General features: G+C 29.9%; 1 protein-coding gene across 2 annotated transcripts; it reads left to right on the forward strand.

Annotated features, from left to right (window-relative positions):
• The first annotated feature begins 365 nt into the window (after window positions 1-365).
• Window positions 366-22260, forward strand: LOC137806460 (putative acyl-activating enzyme 16, chloroplastic). Of its 2 annotated transcripts, none has more exons than XR_016519387.1 (18): window positions 366-801; window positions 1158-1349; window positions 1690-1804; window positions 2298-2385; window positions 2865-3067; window positions 9847-9965; window positions 10824-10973; window positions 11662-11729; window positions 11929-12034; window positions 12346-12504; window positions 19415-19468; window positions 19558-19638; window positions 19752-19905; window positions 19984-20143; window positions 20308-20387; window positions 20475-20620; window positions 21743-21800; window positions 21906-22260. XR_016519387.1 is itself a non-coding variant. In XM_068606600.1 (18 exons), exons 1-18 carry the CDS (start codon window positions 622-624, stop codon window positions 21996-21998), a joined length of 2190 nt encoding a protein of 729 aa, XP_068462701.1. In that variant the 5' UTR covers window positions 366-621; the 3' UTR covers window positions 21999-22260. The 2 variants fall into 2 exon arrangements, 1 of the variants encoding a protein (XP_068462701.1); XM_068606600.1 differs by having other exon boundaries at window positions 19768-19905.
• The last annotated feature ends 385 nt before the right edge of the window (window positions 22261-22645 follow it).

Genomic DNA, 22645 nt, shown 5'->3' on the forward strand with positions numbered 1-22645 from the left:
AATCTAACCCAATTTAATTCGATGAGATTGAGTCTAATTAAGTCCTCTGGTAACTCGATCCGATCCTAGAAGACTTCTACCTTTTTTTATAACAAATAATAAAAAATAGTATTAATATAAATAAAATTATATCAATAATAAATTAATATTTATGTTAAATATTGAAGAAATTATTTTTTATTTCTCTTGAACCAAACTATGCTTCTTTTTTTTCACTTTTTCTACATTCATATATTCTCCCTCGTTTTCTCTATTTAGCTTGAAGTTTATATTTAGATATCTAAAGTAACAGATAATTGCACAATCAAAATAAATCAAATATCATAATATGAATCAATAAAGGAAGGTCTTGCATCGTTCATAATATGTTTTAAATTGTTGTGTTGTGTGATGTAATATGCCTCGGCACCAGTGAATTTCCAATTCATGGTCGTTACTACCCACCCACCTACCACCGAACAAAGCGGCGCCTAGTAACTTCAAGTAAGACAATTTTGTTCTCTTCGACATCTACAAGGAGCCACCACTACTCCTCCTTAATCATTTTCATGGTACAATGTCTTAGGCCACTCTTCTGCAATTTTATGCTTCTCTGTGTTTTCCTTCTCCAATAATCACCAAATGGCCATAATTCCCTTCACCTACAGCCATACTCGAACCTTCTCTAATCCTCATTATGCACTTCCCCTCTTCCACTCATGCACCAATTTCACTAGGATCACATTTTCTCCCACAAATTATGGTGCTGCCCTTGCCCCCTCTTCTCCACTCTCTCACTTTCGCGTATTTTGCCGATCTGAGGTAATTCTTGGCTACCCTTTTGCTCCAACATGTTCATTTGGATCCCAGTTTTTTAAACCGAGCATTAAAAATTCAACTTTCATTATTATACATACATATGAATGTCTAAGAATGTCATTAGTTAAGAGTATTGATATTACTTACTCTATCTTCATTCATCTTAGACCAGTTAAATCCATGTTTTCCCCTTTGAATATCATGGCATCAGTTGATTTGAGAGGTATGAAATTGACGAATCATTAGCTAAGATATCTCTCGTGTATCAAACAACTAGGACAATCAATTTAGCTAGTGTGTATGTGTTTAGAGAGTGCAGATCATAATATTATTTTTTTATGATATTCTTCTGCATGTAGACAGAGACATTGGAGATAAGAAGGTGTGCCCCTTTTCTAGAAAGTTCATTACTTCTTGATAATGGCGATGTGGCTTCGGATGAGTGGAAAGTGGTTCCTGATATTTGGCGATCTTCTGCGGAGAAGTATGGTGACAATGTAGCCTTAGTAGATCCATATCATCACCCTCCTACAACCATGACTTATAAACAGGTAAATTTGTTCCCTGTTGTTCTGTGCCTTTTGCCAAATTGTTTTAAATTATCATGCATTCTGATAATATTTTAGAAGCTTCTTTTGCTCCCTTTCTCTAGTATAGTGACCATATATAACATGAGTACTAAGATGTCCATATTTCTTCTTGAGTCGTATATAAGAAAGAATTGGTCTATAACAAGCCATAAAAAGTATGAATAGATTTTTTCTTAAACATCTCTATAAAGTATGTTTTAATATAATTTATAAACAAAGGAAAACTATCTGAGGATCATTAAATAAAACAACTTTATGTTGTGTTCACTTTGATATCTTATGTTCTGCATCAAATTTTCAGTTGGAGCAGGCAATTTTGGATTTTGCAGAAGGATTGAGAGTTATTGGAGTAAAACCTGATGAGAAGCTTGCGCTTTTTGCTGACAATTCATGTCGTTGGCTTGTAGCAGATCAAGGTTCGTTGAAATTTCACTTCCTCCACTTTCAGTGTATTGAGTCTAGGAGCACCAGTTGCACAAATCTTATGTGTGTAAACTTTTACGATTAAAAACAAATAACAATCATAAAAATTGATTTTACCATTTCAAAAACAAAGGCTCCTTCAAACTCAATTGTAAATTTTGAGAACTGTGTGTAGAGTTTATGAATTAAATGTGTGAAGGAACTGTTACTATAATGTTATGTTTCATGAAAGTTATCTCCATGCTTCAAACTTGCTTGTTTTTCTGATGTTACCTCCATTTAGTGATTTTTTTTTTAATTTTTTGACATTGCACAGTATCTGAGGTACTGAACTTGGTGACAGATGTACAGTGTTTATATGCTCATATGAGTAGTTGTAAAAGTTCTAAATTAGTTTGAAATTTGAGCGTTCTAATACTAAAAATGATATTATGATGTAAACTGTTTCGCTGTTTTTATCATATCAAAGTTATATTTTGAATCTAGGCATGATGGCAAGTGGAGCAATAAATGTGGTAAGAGGTTCAAGGTCATCAGTTGCAGAACTTTTGCAAATATACAACCACTCGGAAAGGTTTGTCTCATAATGAATATATGATGATGTTACTTCATGTTGGGTTTTAATATATGCAACTAGTAAAACACCTCTTAAATAATATATCTGTGTTAAAACACGCGTACGATACTTGTTCTAAACAGGCCAATAGACAATTAAAATTTAGAACATTTAAGGTAGTCAAGAACAAGTGTGCTCTTAACCTAATTTGTGATCTTTCTATCTGTGAGGTTTTACCTAATAATATATATGGAGTCAGTCTTAACCTTGTGTCTGCCGTTATGATTCTCTCTTTACCATTTGATTAATGTTAATTAATCCAAATTCTCGTCCTATACTATTTTCTTTACATTATTCATTTACATCGGTCTCCTACCTAAATACCAAAGGTTGGCCCAAGACCCATAACCAACAATACTCATTTTCACAGTTTTTGACATGGTGATTTTTCGGTCTGAATTGTTGAGACTTTGGTGACATATGGTATTGTTATTCAGCGTTGCACTAGTGGTGGATAACTCTGAAATGTTTAACCGGGTTGCAAACACATTTTATTCAACCACTACCATGAGGTTTATTATTTTGCTTTGGGGAGAAAAATCGGAGCTGGTTGCTCAACAAAACAAGCACATTCCAGTGTTTACTTTCACTCAACTCATAGATTTGGGAGCAGAGAGTCGCACGAAATTATCTAAGCCTGGTATGATATCTCACTCTCTCATTATAATACTCTTCCTAAGGGGAATCAGTTTGAATCAGATATATAGTAAATTAGTAATAATACATGACATAATATTTTTAAATATCATAAATTATTTAAGATTTTTATTTCAAAATGTTTTTTTAGATAACTCAAGGCTTTAATTTGATAAACAATTGTTACAGTACATTATTATTATTATTATTATTATTATTATTATTATTATAATCTCATGCATTTCTTTGATCTCTTTAATTTGATTTTTGTTGTAACATTACATCTGTTCGTCTTATATTTGATCGGTGAATAATAGATTAGGGAGAGATTAGCTCGATAACAGTTATAGCTAATATGTTTGGTTTCACTTACATAATTGCGCACTTACGTCTCCATAAGCTAGTTTGCGTAAATTTAACAAATAATTCAAAAATTAAAAAAGTTCTTAATAATTTTTAATCTCATTCAGTATCGTATAAAATAAAAAATTTGATGCAATTATAACAATTAAAAAAACTTAAAAGATTAATGATTAGTAATAAAATCTAGAAATATGTAATATTAATGAAATATAGTGCATAAAAATATTTAGTTATAATTAACTGATAAATAACTTTACAAAATAAATAAATTAAAAATAAATAATGCAAGTCATGGGATGACGACCCACACTTTGACTCATGAAGGCAAATTTTGTGTTAATCTCCGTTCTTTCTTCCTACACTTCCATATTTTTTTAAAATTCTATCCGTACCATTCTTAGTACATGTAGAGTTTTTGTATTGGTGAAGAGGGTGGTGATTTATTTTTCATTTTCAAGTGTTCTTGAATATTTGTGGTGGTTGGTTGTGGTTGGCTGTATTGACCAATGATGGTTGGTGGTTGGTTGTGAGGGTCAATGGTGGTGATAAATGTTGGTGGTTGGAGTAAATTTTGGAGTGTTTTTAGAGTTCGTTTTTCATTCGCTTATTTTTTTCTCATTGTTTTCATGTATACAAATTGTATAATTGTATAGAGATTGTATAATTTGGAAGGTAAACATGAATATGGAAGTACCTTCTGAATTGTCAAATCCGTAACACATTTTGAACTTAAATTTGGAAGGCAATTATGGAGTCAGGTTTACCTTTCAAATTGTACAATCCAATATTATAGTAAGGGGTTGTTACGAATTTTACAATTCAAAATATATTTCCAGATCTGATAATACCTAATGGATTTTGTAATCTAGAATGTATTTTTTTTAAAGAAAAAAATATTCCAGATTGTAAAATCTAGAAGATATTTTCAGATCCAAAAATATCTTTTAAATTGTATAATCCAAGAGGAGGTGTAAATAGAAAAAAAATACATATCCAGATTGTAGAATCTAAAAATATTTTTTAAGGACAAAATGGTCTTTTTATTGCCTGATATATATAGAGGTATAGAAGAAGCTATGGAGATGCATGAAGAAACAACCCATAAGAATTAGAAGTTATGCGGACTATATATGTGTGGGCGGACGAATACCATATCATCAACACTATTATTTGGTGAGAATTTGAATGTTCCTCACTAAATGTATTTTTAGTTGGTCTCCCACAAAAAGGGGAAGGTCAATATGAAAAAAACTCTTTGATACTTAAGTAAAGAGTACAATGATGGTGATAAGTGCACAAGAGAATGAGAGTTAAGAGTATAGAATAGGTAGATTGTAATTCTTGAAGAGTTGGTATTTATAGATCTTTTCAGTGGCAACCCTTGAGTTGGCTGTATGATGGCCCTTTATTGCTTCATAAATAGTCGTTTAACAGTAAAAGTTCTTTGAGTAGACCGTTTTATTCATAATTGTCATTGATGACAGTGAGAGCTTAGTTATGAGATATATTATGAGATATACACAATTGCTCTGAGCTATAGGTATCCCACTTTTATGATAGATAGTTACAATATCTTTCTCAATTACTTAATTTAGAACATATTTTTGATTCACAAATTTCAAAATATTTATTGAATGGGATAATCTAAAAAATATATCTCATGAAAAGCTTATATTAAAAAGTTTATTCTGAAATTTTTTTAGAATGAGTAATTCAAAAATATTCTTAGAAATAGTTTATAAAAGATAAAATGTTGATTTTAAAATTATAGAAATAAAGTTACTAATTACTAGGATAAAGGATTCAAAAGTCTCGTTAATCAATATCTAGTTAAAATAGGTATTTTCCATCAAATTTGAAACCCATAAAAATGTGGAGTTCCAAAATCTTTTTTCATGGCTAAGTTATGTTCTAAACTAGGGAAGAAAATGAAGGATGAGTTTTATGGGCTGACCTAGGCCGATAAGAAAAAATTCGGGGTTGACTGCTTATTTTAATCTGGTGACTCGTCCTGCATATATTAAAATTTTGGATTTTTTTTTGTACCCTACAATTTCTTCTGGCACCCTCATACTCTAAAAAATGTCAAAATTATCCATCTCAAATTCTACGATCTGAAACACAAATTTATATTCTGCATTGTGCAATCCGAAACAAAAAAATTAACTTTCAAATTCTATAACCCGAAAAGTCTTTGATTCCATGTTTCAAATTTAAAGAAAAAACGTTAAATGAAAAAGGTCAAAGTATAATTTGAGTATTTTTTTTTTGAAGTTTGGGGTGCAAGAAGAAATTTCCCTCAATCCTTAATTCATAACACCTTCGAAAAATTTCAGCAAGACTTGATGATTTTTTTTTTATATTTACTAATGTTTTTTTTTTCTTTCTAAAATGCATAAATCATTTAGGTTTCAATACTCATCCAATGTAATAGTCGGACCTAAGTCATTTTTATAATAAAATTTAAATATAATATTATTTATATGCATAATATTATAAATATTATTTTATACTATTTTTAAATTAGAATAGTAATCATGTGTCTACATGTATTACTTTAAAAAAGTGTATATATTTAATAAAATATTTTATAAGTACAATTAAAATAAAAATTTCATTGAAAATGAGAACATCATAATAATTATTTTACACATATCTTATTACACATGTGTCGTGAGAATAATATTGTGAGACCGTTTATCTAATTCATCTAAATGAGAAAAAAATTTAATTTAATAAACAAAAAATAAATTTATTCAAAATTTGCATTTGAAAATTCATTTTTCATTAATTTAAAAAAAACATTTTTTATGCAAGCTGGCCCGGAATCTCATGGGCCTATTCTTATGCGAGAAGTCCAATCCATTCCGCATTTTGTGAGCCAAAAACAGGGCAGACTGACTTGAGTTGTCAGCGTCGAGGTGGAAAAAAGGTTTTTTTTCATTTGACGAGGTGAAAAAATTAATGATTGAGTTGGCCAAATTGGAAAGCTCTTTGAAGGATGCCTAGGAAGCTAACTTTGCACTTGAAGAATTGGCAAAGAGTCCAAACGTGATAACTTGCCACCAATAGGGCATCTTGGAGGACTCAATCGTTGATGTCAGAGTAGAAGGAAAAAAGTATGGCCACCGAGATGAAGGATTTGGAGTAAAGTTTGACAAATATGACTTTGGCTTATGAAGAAGAAAATGTTAGCAAGGGGAAGGCTAAAGCCGAGCTTCTAAAGCTCTAACAATATGTTCTCAGCCCCACGAAGAAGGTTTTAATCATGTTGTTCACCATACCTTCTTTTTCTATAATGTCTACTCGAGTGAGTTGGTGTTGGTTGATGACATCTCATGTGCCAATGTTGCTGGGAATGTGTTGTTGATGGTGTCAAGCACTCTCTTGATGTCGAGCATGGAGTTGATTATGACCAATGGTCCTAATTCTTGTTAGTTTCTGTTGTTTCTTGTTAGTTTGTTTTTTCAAATAGCCTTTTTTTTTGGGTTTTGTTAGGGAATGACTATTCTTACAATGTAATTTTTTTTGTGAGTTTCTCTTTGACTTTTGATTAATAAAATAGTTTGTGGAATTTTTGCAAGTTTGTGTCGTTAAAACTTTTTATTGAGTAATGGTAATCAAGAGGGGTTGTGTATGGCGAAAATTCCCTAGTCGAATCCATTTTTATATTTTAGAGGGATCAATGTGAAACGTCCTAGACTCACTAAATATTTGTGAGGGATCACACTAAAACTCCATTGATTAAGATATATATGTATTTTAATCGGACCCAAATTTGTGTAAAAATGAAATTTTATTCATGTATCTTGCTGAAACCTTCTCGCCTAAAATTTTTTTTAGGGAAAAAAAATCAAGTGAGGAAGGAGTACATTTACCATTGAATATAAGTTAACTAAAATGAAACTTTAGACGCATAATGTTTCATATTTTTGGTATTAGGTCTCCCACAAGCCGTTCGAGTTGATATGCTCCATTTTTTACTTCATTATTGTTCCAAAAAGGTCTTTCCAAGTTTTATGACAACTTGCCTTCATTTTTTTAGCGTCGTTCCTCATCCATCATACAAATATTCCCTTTTGGAAGTTTCTTATCTTAATGTTTGAATCATACCTTATTGATGCCCTAACTTTGTAAGTCTCCTCTTTTATTCGAACTTTATCCCTTAATTTGCTAAACAAGTCTAAGGTGGCTGCTAGGTTTTTGTCATTGATGTTTAAGTAAAAAAATTGCCTTCTTAGTGAGGACTCACCAACTTCACCTTAAGCTATATGGAGTTTGTTATGTCGATCACTAAAGTGTACACATGTATGCCCATATAATCTTTAGCAATTCCTCTGTCCGCCTTCCCTTACCCACTCCTAGTATTTTCTTCAGCTCATTTAGGATAGCTTTGTTGGTGGTCTCGACTTGATCATTCATTTGAAGATGCCCAAATGAACTAGTAATATGTCTTATATTGAGACCCTCGTAAAAGGTGATAAGATCCTAATTAGTGAAATAACATTCATTATCTGTTATAATTGTGTAGGGGATGCCATATCGACAGACAATATTCTTCCAAATAAAACCATGAACGTTTCTAGAGATTGACCTCATTCCACTTTGTGAAGCCATCAATAGCTACCAAGAAAAACATGCGTTTGCCTTTACCGAGCGAGAATAGGCCTATCATATTCATACTCGATGCTACAAACAATGACAATAAATTGACGTGATTTAACTCTTGTGGGTTTCGAGTGTAACATATTCCCATGCTCTTGGTAACCAATACATTTTCTTCACATAGCACAATTATCATGTAGTGTTGGTCACTAGTACCCAATCCATAGGACCCGAATTGACATTGTCCTTCCTCCAAAGTGGAAGTTGCATACTCCTTGGTCATTGGTGAGACATTTCAAAAGGGACATAGAGTAACTTCTTTTGAATAACTCTTTGTCGACAACAATGAAGCAAGAAAACATTTTTAGCATGATCTTTTCGTCTTAATCAATGCATTCCCCATTTTTGATCAATACTGGAAGCTTGTATCGTTTACTATATGGCAGACTGATATTGGTCTTTCTTCTTTGTAGTTGCAATTTGACAGTAAATCAACCCTTGTGTTATGTTCTCATCGAATATGCTTTATCATTGACTCGTTGAATCTAGTTAACATCTTGGATACTTGTGGTAGTATTTGAGTAACAAGAGATCTTTAAACTGTAATTCTCTGGTCACGTGACCCATTGTCAATTGAGAGTCATTTTTCATTGGATATTTTTTGCATCGCTCATATCACACGAGTGAGTATGAGCCTCTTTGTCGATCATTATTTGGCATATTCTTTGTTGATAGCGTATAACCTCTTAAAGAATTCACATTGGTTCCACGAAAGATATCAATTGTACTAACGGGAGTCGAGAGTAACTCCTCTTCCACTATGCTTACTCTCTAATAGTGATTCCAGAATCTTCTCATTTAATTGGTCTGACGGACAAGTAAATCTTGTCTATTAATAAATTATAAATAAATACTATTAAATGTAATTAGATATATGTAGAATGTCAATTTATTTATAGAGTTATAACTAGTATTTTGATGCATGGATTGAATTAGTACTATCCATTTTCCTAATGAATGATTATTAATTAAAAATTTGTTAATTAAGGGTACAATCCGTCATCTTATTATTCTGAACATTTCGATTATTGTTACAGGGTTCTTTCACTATTGTAGATCCGAGATCAACTGAACTTTATATAGTACAAAGTATTTTCATTTTTGTCCTCTACCACTGCTCAAAAGTGAAATATAAAATATTTAATTTGGAAAGAAATAAAACAATTATATATATATATATGTTTATATATATATATAGATACTTAATTTTTTAAACTGTTTATTCATTTCAATTTAAAATAACATTATATCACATTTTAAATTATTTATTATAAATCTAAAATATAATTTATATATTGAAAATATTTATTTATTATGAATTTTAATAAGAATATAATTTAAAAATTTAAAATATTTATTCATTATAAAATATAATAATGTAAAATAAATATTTATGTTATGTGGAATGCACAAGTTAAAATACTTTTTAAAATTAAAAGTTAGTATATTAAGAAAGAGAAAAAATACATAACATGAGACTCTATGATATAAATGACACCACAAAATTGAATAAAATATAATATATCTATTTTAATTTTTTTAAACTATATTTCCATATAACTGAAAAAATGATGTTTAGTGAAGTTTTATGTGTTCCAATCTTTTAAATTTAATATATGCACTTCAGAAAACTTATATACAAGAACTTGTCATCGTTAATTACGTTATACATTATCAAATCAATACTAGTTCTACTCTTGATTCTGCAAAAGAAAGTAATGTGCTATTTTTTGGTACTTTCAATATTAAATGCAGAACAACGTTATATGTATGAAGCAATAAAGTCAGATAGTATTGCTACTCTCATATATACAAGTGGAACTACTGGAAATCCGAAAGGTGTTATGCTCACTCACCAGAATCTTCTGCATCAGGTTTCATCACATACCTTCCATAAATATTATTGTGACTACATATCTTTAGAGTTTTGCCAACTCATTTTATTTGGTTGGTGTTGAAGATGATCTCAACTTTTAAATACAATTTTTAATTTATTTTTTTTAAACTAAAGTATAGCTGTATCTAGAAATATAACTTCAATTTAAATAAAGTCGTACTTTTCATACTGTTTCAATTTTATTATAAAAAGTTTTATAATAATATATGAATTATAATAATCTTAATAATAATTATAATGAGAAAAATAATTTTAACAATATAACTATTTTCATAAAAATAAAATATTATCATTACTAATATTGATTATTATTATTTTCAATACTAATAATAATAATATTATTATTAATATTCATTATAAAATTAGTTTTTATTATTAATAAAAAATTAAAAATTTCTACATTTTGTATATAATTATCTTTTAAATTTTAGAATCTAAAATAATTAGTATCTAAAACTTTGATAGATAATTAAATATCAATTTAAAAATTAATTTATAATTTTTTACTACTATTAAAAACTATTTCAGATATCAATAATTATTTATTTTATAGAATAATATTTAATTTAATAAATATAATAATTAATTATTTTTTATCTTTAAAAATAATTTCTATTTAATAATTTTTTTAATATAAAATTAGTTTATATTTAATAAATTTTTACAAGTATATTATTCACTATATACATTTTCAGCTAAAATATATTTACATTTTGTATTAATTAAATCAATATCTTTTGAAATGATTTTATTGCTTTGTCCATTTTAGATATTAAAAACATAATTTATCCATTATTCTACACTTGATATGCGTGATTTATTGATGAATTTGTAGATAAAAAACTTATGGGACATCGTACCTGCAAAAGTTGGGGATAGATTTCTAAGCATGCTGCCACCTTGGCATGCATACGAAAGAGCTTGTGAGTACTTCATTTTCACATGTGGTATTCAGCAACAGTACACAACCGTCAGGAATCTAAAGGTATCGTTTTTTCTCATTTTATATAAACACTGTAACATCAAAATTAGGGTTGATAAAAGAAAAAAACCAATACCAGATTTATTTTTCTTCAAATACTGGATCATTGTTTCAGTTCAACAGTTATTATTAGTTATTATTAGTAGTAGCATGATAAAAAGAAATACATACACTATAAGAAAATCATGAAATAAAAACCAATTTTTAGAGATAAAAAAATTAATTATAATAGTAACTAAATTAGAGACAATTTTAGAAATTAAAAAAAAATTGGTTTCTAAATTAGTTTCTATTATTGTTAAATAGTTTCTAAATTGGTATCTAATTAGCAACTAAGGTTTTTCTACCAAATTTAGAAATTAAATAATTGGTAGTTAAAACTTTGGTTGTTAATTAGATACCAATTTAAAAACTATTTAACAATAATAGAAACTAATTTATAGACCAATTTTTTTTTTAGTTTTTAAAATGGTCTCTAATTTACTATTGCAACTAATTATTTTAATCTCTAAAAATTAATTTCTATTTCATGTTTTTCTTGTAATGATAATTGGTTATTTTCTTATTATTATATGCACATTTTTTTTATAAAAAACTTTCATATTAACTATTACTAGAATAGTTGATATCTCGGTTAGATTGACATTATAAGCACGTTTAGTAACATGCACTCTCCTTTCTAATTTTGTAGGATGACTTGGAACGCTATCAACCACATTACTTGATTTCTGTTCCTTTAGTTTTTGAAATATTGTACAGGTAAATATCCTCTTTAAATGAATAATCATTGGTGCGTGAATTTGGTTTCTGAATAATATTTTGAGGCAAATGTTTGAAGATTTAATAATTAATTATTTTGTTTTTTAAAATTTGTTTTTATTTAATAATTAGATCGTAGTAAAATGTAATCTATTAGGAAGTTAACTTTCATTGGTTTTGTTGATTGTTTCCTTTGTAGTGGGATCATGAAGCAGATATCTACGAGTTCTGCTGTTAGAAGGCTTGTCGCACTAACATTCATTAGTGTGAGCTTAGCATACATGGAATATAAGCGTATTTATGAGGTTTGTGAATCTCTTCACTTTATCTGATCTCCAAAGTGTCAACGTGCTTCTTCAGGCCTACTTTGATTCTTAATTTCCTTACACTTTCTATAAAATTTGTGTTTTCTTTCCATTTTTGTCTTTTCTTGCTTTCGGAATTCTCTCTTAATGATTTCTTATTTTATCCAAAATGAAAGTGAAAAGGGTAAACCACATGATGATTTGGAAATACTAATTGATGTGTGAAGCAAAATTTGCTTGAATGAGGAGGATCATTGCAGAACTATTTCTCACCAAAGATATTTCTTTTGCTAATTTCAAATATGTTTTAGGGTAAATGTTTACCAATGAACAAGAAGCAGGCCTCCTACGTCTATTCAATGTTGGAGTGGCTGTGGGCCAGAATTATTGCCACATTATTACTTCCAATTCATATTTTGGCAAAGAAACTTGTCTACAATAAAATCCATTCAGCTATTGGAATATCAAAGGTTTTGTTCTCTTCTACTACATTATCTTTTAATACTTATTTCACTTAAATTTGTTAGTGGTACTTCTAATATTTTTTTTTTCTCTAATTTTTTTTTATCATCTTGGTCCTTGCATATAAAATTTTTGGTCTCTGCCCATGGAATGTGCGAATGAGAGTTTAGAAAAAATGAAAGAGATAAAAAGAAGTAATGAAAGTTTATGATCTTAGGATTGAATGATACAAGCTGAGAGCCACTACACTAGATATATTTATAACGCATATTGCATGTAGACGTTCATGTAGACGTACAAAGATAGTATATTTATTCTATGTAACATCTCTCCTTAAACTGATGAAATGGTTTGGTTGGAAATAACTCTTAGTTTATCTGTGAAAGATGAAAATGATTATCTAGACAATGGTTTAGTTAGAAGATCAACTATTTTTAGAGTACTTGGAATGTGAATGAGATGGACTTCTGGAATGTGAATGAGATGGACTTCCTTGTGTTGTATGGTGTCACGAACAAAATGCAAGTCTAGATCAAATTGTTTAGTTTTGGAGTGCATTATTGGATTTGCAGCAAGAAGAATTGCACCCAGATTGTCACTGTAAATCTTCGGTATTGAAAATGGTATGCGTAATTCATGTAGGAGATTATGAGTCCATTTGATCTCAGTTAAAGTTGTTGCAATGCTATGATATTTTGCTTCAGAAGTACTCCTGGAGATCACATTTTTTTTGTTGGAAGCCCACGCCATTGGATTTTTTCTAAGAAACACTGTGTAGATCGTAGTGGATTTTCTGTCATCAAGGTTAGAATCCAATCAAGTCGTCAAAACCAGTGATAGTGAGTTGTTGAGACTTGTGAAGGAGAAGACCATGTGACTGAGTTCCAACAAGGTAGCATACGATAATTCTAGACGTGTGATTAGAATATACTGAAGAGAACCAACAATGGACTGATACAAGGAAAGATCTTCAACGACAATGATTCCATCATGTGTTAGACACATAAAGGATATCATTGGTGTAGGATGGGGCTTGGACGTAGTCATGCCTGATTTATGCAGTTAATCATTTATGTATTTTGGTTTATGGAAGATGAAGAGAGCCATTAGCAGTTCATGAAGCCTCTACTCCAAGAAAATAATGAAGTCGGAACTACATATAATAATTATATCATCAACACATATCATAACAAATACTTAACATTGTTGTAAATTTTAGTTTATGAGTAACCAAACATGGAGAGAGTGTTACCTAGCTTTTAAAACCATGAGCGTGGAGCTTGTTTGAGCCCGTAGATCGCCTTATAAAGCTTGCAAACAAGATTGGAAGAGTCAATTTGAAATCTTGGAAGCTGAAACATATAAATTTTTTCTTGAAGATCACCATATAGAGGAAGAAATTATTTATATCAATTTGGTTTATTGGCCAATTATGAGTTAAAGCAATGGTTAAGATGATCCAGATAGTGGTTGGTTTGACAAATAGACTAAATGTTTCAGAGTAGTCAATGTCTTCTTGTTGATGCAGTCTTTGGCTACAAGCCTGACTTTATGACGTTGGAATGTTCCATCAGTTTGTATTTGTTTTTGAAGAGCCATTTACAACCAATGGGTTGAAGACCAATTGGTGAAGGAGTAAGAGTCCAAGTATTTTTGGTATGAAGAGCTTCATACTCATCTTGCATGATACTGAACGAGTGAGGGTATTGTAAAGTTTATTTGATTGTAGTTGGAATTGGAGAAATATCAGTTGAAGTAAAAAAAACATGTGGTTTAAATATACCAGATTTATATTGTGTGATCATATGATGATTATTTTGTATAAGAATAGAGGATGGGGGATCTGCGAATGTGATGTCTTGTAATGTACCGCTTACTTGAAGGAGACAAACAAATATAACCCTTATAATTTGAACTATAAGCAAGAAACAAACAAATGGATGAGCAAAAATTTAATTTCTCTTTTGTTGAAGGGTGGCATTAGGGGACAACATGCATAGCGTAAAGTTTTGTAGAAGAGATAAATCTGGCTACTTATGAAAAAGAAGACGATAAGGATTATCAAAGTGAATAATAGGAGAAGGTAAAACATTAATAATTGTAGTAGCAGTAGTGAGGGTTCCCCAGAATTCTAGATCAAGTGAAGCATTGGCAAGAAGAGATAAGCCAACATCTGTAATATGACGATGTTTGCGTTTGATGAAGCCAATACGCTCATGCGTATAGAGACATGTTAAATGGTGTTTGATGCCATTTTTAGTAAGATAAGATTTTAAACTGAGAAACTCTTTTGCATTATCCGTTTGAATGCTTTTGAGTTGAAAATCAATTTGTTTTTTAGCAAAAATCTTGAAAGATTTAAAAACTGTAGGAGCTTGAGATTTATGTTGTAAAAGATAAAACCAAATATACTTTGAATATGCATCCAAAAAAACAATGTAATAGTATGAACCATTAGAAGAAGGAATGGGAGATGGACCCGGATATAAAAAAAAAACAATTGTAATTATGCAGTATAAACAATGTCGGAATCACTGAAAGGTAGTTGATGAGCTTTTCCAATAATACAATAAGTGGTTGAACCAACATTGTTGATATACAAACCAAAATCATTACCTATTTTCACAGTGTCAAAACCAGTGTATGAAGCCTTTTAAGAGACGTTGGTGTCATCATGAGTGAAATGATGGGATGCACTGCTATCTGGATACCACAAGGGATCATGAACCATGGATGGTGTACCAAGAATTGATGGTTCATCATCTTCACTGGTTGTGGGAACAAACTGAGACATGTTAACACTGATTTAAGATAAGATGGATGATCATATATGTGCCAACAATCAGAAGCATAATGGCTAGACTAGCAAATTTGACATTGAATCTTGGAGGAAGGTGTAGAATTGGACAAAGTGGAGGAAGAAGATCAAGAATTTTTATTTGTTGATCTTGCACAAACAAATCGATATGGTTGTTTGGAAAAAGAAGGATGTAGTTGACCACGACCATTTCTATTATAATTGTTAGAAGAACTTGAGCGAGAAGGAAATTAAGAGAAAGATACAATGTTAGCTTGCAAAAGAAGATCAGTGGACGAGCAAAACTTCTCAAGTCTTTCTTCTTGGACAAAAAGAAGCACCTTCACCTCCTCAACAATGTATGGATCAAGCGTGAAGGTGACAGAAGTAATGAAAGCATTGTACTCATTGGATAAGTCATCAAGAATGGACTCAATCTGATCGTCTACTATAATTGGACATCCAACAACGACCAAGGTGTCAACAATCTTCTTGATATCAAGAAGAAAGGTAGAAATTGAATGATCACGTTTAAGAGTACGTAATTGAATCTTTAGCTTTTTAACACGTGCGTGAGTTTGGGAAGCATAATAGGTTTGCATATTGGACCAGGTTTGATGAGAGGAAGAAAGGCCTACCATCTTCGTGAGGAGAGACAATGACGTAGATGCAAGAAGCCATGCGACAAAGGCTTGATCTTTTTTATCATAAGAAATATAAGCGATGGAGAGAGTAGTAGTGGAGGCATCATCGTCTGATGAAAATCATCGAGGAACAGGGGCAGTGTCCAAGAAACGGATTACGTTAAGACTACGTAGAGTGGCAAGAAATTGTTGTTTCCAGATGAGATAATTGTCGTAATCTAGTTTGAAATGAATTGAACTAGTGAATATGTGAGGAATGAAAGAAGCGGAAGCGGAAAAGTTTTCCGTGGTGGTTGTAGCTGAGAGCGTTGAAGTCATAAGTGGCTCTAGATACCATGTGAATGAGAGTTGAGAAAGAAGGAAAGAGATAAAAGAAGGGGGTAATGATACATTGATAACCCACAATTTTTATATAACCATATTACAACTCCCAATGCTATTATTTTAATATCTTTTTATATTATTTAATTCAAAACTTATCCTATATTATATATATATATTTATTTATTTTTAAGCTCATCACATCAAGAGTTGTATACAACTCTGAAGGTTGTCAAAATACCATTTTCCTTTACTCTATATAATAGAACGCATCGTGATTTGAAAGTGGCCTCTTGTTTGTAGCATTTTGTGTGACACATCACCTTGACATTGACTCAAATATGAAAGAAAGATAATGTTTATACAAAAAAAGAGAGTAAACTATTAGTATAATTAATGTTATTATTTCAAAAATAGTTTTTTTTAAAAAAAAATTCATGTTAGGCATCACTATGAAACCTGACACCCCAAACACCATAAATCATATGGCATCATATGAAACATAGCATACTAGGAAAAAAAAAAAAAGAACAAACAAACAAACATGAGGGGACTAGACCAAACACATGCAAAGAAATACAAAGAAAATTCCCTATATAACAACCTAAGCAAAACGTTACATAGGAAGTTTATACCTATTATGCAAAAAATATAAAGAAATGCTAGATGACATACTTATATACCAAACATATTCAAGCATATTATTGAACCCTAAAGAAGCAAGTTTATCAGCACAATGGTTGCCATCCCTAAAAATATGAGAAAGTTTAAACTTAATATCTTTAGAAAAAGACAAACATTTATTCCATCTACTATGGATAGACCGGAACGAGGTGCCTGGAAGAATAAGCAAGATAGATCAAGGTAGAATCACTCTCCAGCCACAAACATCTATAACTAGCCTCTTTAGCATGATCAATAACAATGATAACTCCCATAAAGGAAGAATGGATCCCACGAAAAGAAGAAAAACTAGCAAGAGACTCCCTCATACTCTTTCTAAAGATCTTAACACAAGCAATAAGATCAAGAGAACCTCTAGTAGTATCATCAATATTAACTTTAATCAAATTAACAAGAGAAAAACTCCATAATACATGAGTATTCTAGAAATAATAATTTTTTATTTTATAAAATCAAGAATGTTAATTGAACTAACATTAACCTTTTTCGTCATAATCAAATATGTATAAATTAAAAAGTTATAAATTACTTTTTTTTAAATTGTGTAAAATTGAAATAATATTTCAAAAAAAAATATAAAATAATAAATATTAATTTACACAATTATTATATGTAAAATAATTTCTATAATTAATTATTTTATCATTTCGATCTTTGTAATATAAAATTTAATTTTAGTAGTATCTATAATATAAACTTTTCTCTTTTTTTATTCTTCATGTCAAGGTTTTATCTTTTACGGAAGATGTTATATACGAGATGTATTATGACGTTATATATCTTGATTAGGTAGGGTTATGCTTGGCAAATGGCTACACTTTACTCACAAGAACGAAAATAATAACATTTTATATCATGGACACCAAAATTTCTACATAAAATTAAGCATCAAAATGAGTATATTAGAAGACCATGTTCTAGTTAAGAGTTTAGGTGGAATTAAACCATAATATTCAAGTGTCCCCTTTGGGTTAAGGTTCTTTGTATTTGTAGGGAGATTATAACGAGGGTTCTTTTGAAAGGCTTATAGGGACTGCAAAAACAACTTGGGTCAAGGATGTCCATTTCTTTTGGATTGTTTCATCCTGCACCTCCACCTCCATATGTTTTTCTCTCATCTCTATATAAAATATGAAAATATTTTTTTATCCTTTTTTGCCACTTCCATAGAGTAACTTTCGGATTATGTAATCCGGACACGCATTTGAAAAAAGACTTCCATATTACATAATCCGGAAGCTAAAAAAGACTTCCGAATTATGTAATTCGAAAACTAATTATGCATCTGAAAAATGGCTTCTAAATTATATAATCTGAAAGCTAATTACGAATTTGAAAAAAGACTTCTAGATTACGTACTGGAATATTACAGAGGGACATTTTTAGAAATATGAATATTACAGAGAGAAGAATATATGGAGCGGCAGGAAGAAATAGCCTTTCTTTTGTTATTTTGTGTGTTACTTTTTATTCCACCTAGGGACGATTGGGCCTTGGTCAGGTTGAAGCCTAACGAACAAAGGGATGTTTTTTCTTGAATCCAATAAAAAAAAAAAAATTACTCCATCAAATAGGTGAAATGATCAAATGTTTCATTTAATTTGTCTTCATTCTGAAAAGATCTTTCCAGAACACAGTTCAGAAAATTATTCAAGAAATATATTTAAGTTTATCAGTTAATCCTAGTCATAACGGTACAAGTATATTTAACTTAATTATTTTGTATGTTTTTTCTATATCTTATTTGTTGTCTTGTTTTGTTAAATGCAATATTGTCTTTCTCTTAAAAATAAGTTTTATGAAAATTATGAAAAAGGAATTCCAGTTAAAATCTGGAGGATCACATGATGTTATTAAAATAGTGATTCATGATAGTTATGGTACTAACTAACCAAATTAGTTTTAATAATTCATATAATTTTAATATTCTTACTTTGGATTACTCCATTAAGGAGGCATTTTTATAAGAACTTATGGCCATGGACTTCTAGTGATCTCCCTTTTTTCTCTTTCTCTTGCCTCATCAGTGATCCAGTATGGAGAAGTCCTTCTAGGTTGAATCAACATTTTAACTAAGATTAAAAATCATAGAAAAAAACTAACGAGATATTGTATTTCATTCTTGTTGGATGAGATTAAGTGTCACACCTCATAAAGTGAGATAAAAAAAATCTTGCAATCCTACTTTCATACGGAAACACTTTCTGAACTAGGTTTGTGAGTTTTTACTTCTCAAGGAGATTTTTCTCAAGTGTGTCATTATTCTATTTTGTTTTTTTTTTGTTTTGCTAGTTATTTGTCTCGTAAGTATTCATTCTGTATAACAAAAAAAAGAATTAGTTCTGATTTTTTCAAAACTTTGATCCTATCTTGAGTTTGGAGGGAGAGAGATTGTTCATTCATATACTTGTGTCATTGTTCATGATTTTGGAAATTGTGATTTGACGAGAGAAACTTCTTGATTCTGTAAAGGCTGGAATAAGTGGAGGTGGTAGTTTGCCATGGGAAGTGGATAAGTTTTTCGAGGTATGATATTTCAAACATGTGTAACTTGTTACAAATATTTTGGAATCTACTTGGCCACTTCACATTACTGTTTCTTTTATATCATGCAGGCAATTGGTGTTAAAGTACAAAATGGATATGGTTTAACGGAAACTTCACCAGTTGTTGCTGCTAGACGACCTGGATGTAATGTAAGCAACTTATTTAATGCAATGAAAATTGAAGAATAATGTTTTACAACTTTCTATGTATTATTTGAAGAAGAATGTGCATCATGTGGTGCCTTTATCTAAGAATGTTACAGATACAATCTTGTGAAGGTTCTTGGATCTATTGGGCATCCAATTCATGAAACAGAATTCAAAATTGTAGATTCTGAAACTGGTGAAGTTCTTCCACCTGGTTCAAAGGGAATTTTGAAAGTCAGGGGTCCACAAGTGATGAAAGGATACTTCAAGGTAATTTGCTCTGTTAGAGTGCTTCTATTAGTGCTGTTTTGTGGATGAAATTGTGATAGTTATCTGTGTTTGTATTAGAATGATTTAGCTACAAGTGAGGCCTTAGATGGGGATGGATGGCTGAATACTGGTGATATAGGGTGGATTTCTCCCCATCATTCAACTGGGCGGAGTCGTCACTCTAGTGGTATGATTGTTGTGGAAGGTCGTGCTAAAGACACTATCGTGCTTTTAACAGGTAAGTTGAAGTTTCAACACTATTAAGAAAATAATAATAATCAAATTATTCAATATATTTTTGAAACCTCAATTTCAATTTCTTCCTGTGCACAAAATCCTTATGATTACGAGGCTTTTATTTTTCCCTTTTCAAGTATTAACCACTTGTTCTAATAAGAGAAGGTGAAAACGTTGAACCGGGGGAACTTGAAGAAGCTGCAATGAGGAGTTGCTTAATTCAACAAATTGTTATTGTTGGGCAGGTGAACTCTTAGATTCTTTCATTTTCTTATAGATGAAGCACTACCTATTATGAACTCTTAGTGATTTAACTTGTTAATAACTGTAAGGATAAGCGTCGTCTAGGAGCTGTAATAGTTCCTAACAAAGAAGAAGTGTTGATGGTAGCAAGGAAATTGTCAATTATAAATTCTGACAATTCAGATGTCAGTGAGGAAAAAGTTAAGACCCTAATTTATAAAGAGTTAAAAACCTGGTAAGACATGCTTTCACTTCTCTTTCTTTTCAATGCATCAAAAAGTTTATGCTTATTATGTTAGGGAAAGACACTATTAACTATATCTTTAAAAAAAAGTTTTGAGCAATATTTAAGGGGACTGAACTCTTTGTTTTGAAACAAATTTGTTTCATACCTTTGATGCTGACTAAATAAAATAGAGTTCTTTCCTATAACTAGTTTCATTACAAGAAAATTATTAAATATAATTAATTTTAAAAATAAATAATAAATAATTATTATATTAACTAATTAAATATTATTTTATTATTATCTAGAGTATTTTCTATTATTAATAAAATTTATATACTAATTTTTAAATTGGTATCTAATTAACTACCAAAATTTTAGCTAGTAAGAATCTAAATTAATCGATAGCTAATTTGATACTAATTTAAAAACTAGTTTAGAAATTTTATTAATAATAAAAACTACCTTAGATATTAAGAATTTTTTTAATCTCTAAAATAGCAATACAAGAAAAACATGAAATATAAACCAATTTTATAGACAAAAAAATAATTAGTTGTTATGGTAACTACATTAGAGACCATTAAAAAAATTGGTTTCTAAATTAGTTTCTATTATTGTTAAATGGTTTCTAAATTGGTATCTAATTAGCTACCAATGTTTTAACTACCAATTATTTAGTTTCTAAATTTAGTAGCAAAAACCTTGGTTGCTAATTAGATACTAATTTAGAAACCATTTAACAATAATAGAAACTAATTTAGCAACAAAAAATTTTTAGTCTCTAAAATGATATCTGATTTAGTCAATATAGCAACTAATTATTTTTTGTCTCTAAAAAATGATTTTTATTTCATGATTTTCTTGTAGTGTAGTATCTAATTTAATAAATATAACAACTAATTGTTTTTTATTATAAAATTAAACTTTTATTTAATGATTTTCTTATAAGGTTCATTAATCAGGATATCACATGTTAATATTCTTGATGACCAAAATAAAATGGAAATAAAAGAAAGAGTTTACATGTTAGCTAATTGGTGTTCAATGATTTTATTTCCTATCTATACTCTATAATAATCTTGGTTGATTTGCATTTTTCCCATTCTTTGTGTCCTGTTCATCATGCAGGATGTCTAAATCTCCATTTCAAATTGGACCAATCCTTCTTGTAAATGAACCCTTCACGGTTAGATTTTTTAATCGAATTCAAAGTCATAGTATATTTTGTATGTTGTTTGTTATTTACATAACAAAACTGATAAATTTGGTTCATCCTTTTCTCTAATGGTAGATTGATAATGGTCTAATGACACCCACCATGAAAATTAGAAGAGATAGAGTTGTGACTCAATACAAGGATCAAATAGACAACCTATACAAGTGACCTACTGAGTGTCAATGGCACCATATATGCAAAGACAAGAAAGCTTAAACAGAGATGTAAGACAAGGTGTAAAGTCATAATCCTGGGTGACAATCTTTATATATGTTTTTTGGTATCTAGCAAAATGGAAGATGATTCTCAACCATACATTGAAGTTGATCTGTTAAAATGTTTTTGGCTCAAACTAAGATGATCTGTATTAAATTGAAGTTCAATTTGCCTTAGATATTGAATGTGATAAAAGACATTCTTTTTTGAAAAATCAAATGGTATGAGTTACACTAATTTTAATGTAAGTTAGTTAAATGTTATAAATTTAAAAAAATCCTAATGTAAGTATTGTATCCTAACCCTTTTGAGTTTTACTTTGGGTAGAATGGCTAATGGAGAGGGAGTTTGACAACTTTTTAACATTATTGTTCATTTGGATTATAACTATTAAATTTACATTTAACTTATCACATAATTTATTTGCATTATAAATTTAATTAATATAAATATTTTAACTAAATTTTCTATTAATTCTGAATTTTGTCAATATTTTCTTTGTAAAATCCAGCACTAATAAGATTTATAGAAATTTTTATTCTAAAACTTTATAAAATATGAGAATGAAGGTAAACCATATATACTTCATAGAAATACAT

Source organism: Phaseolus vulgaris, chromosome 3 (genome assembly GCF_051622355.1).
Source record: "Phaseolus vulgaris cultivar YP4 chromosome 3, ASM5162235v1, whole genome shotgun sequence".
In the NCBI taxonomy this organism is placed as follows: Eukaryota; Viridiplantae; Streptophyta; class Magnoliopsida; order Fabales; family Fabaceae; genus Phaseolus; species Phaseolus vulgaris.

What these genes read in the sequence shown, in the direction of transcription:
- LOC137806460 (XM_068606600.1), top strand. Translation starts at nt 622, where the DNA reads ATGGCCATAATTCCCTTCACCTACAGCCATACTCGAACCTTCTCTAAT. An exon ending in CAGCTATTGGAATATCAAAG is followed by an intron (nt 12,505 to 19,414) that starts GTTTTGTTCTCT and finishes GATTCTGTAAAG; the next exon opens with GCTGGAATAAGTGGAGGTGG. An exon ending in TATAAAGAGTTAAAAACCTG is followed by an intron (nt 20,621 to 21,742) that starts GTAAGACATGCT and finishes TTCATCATGCAG; the next exon opens with GATGTCTAAATCTCCATTTC.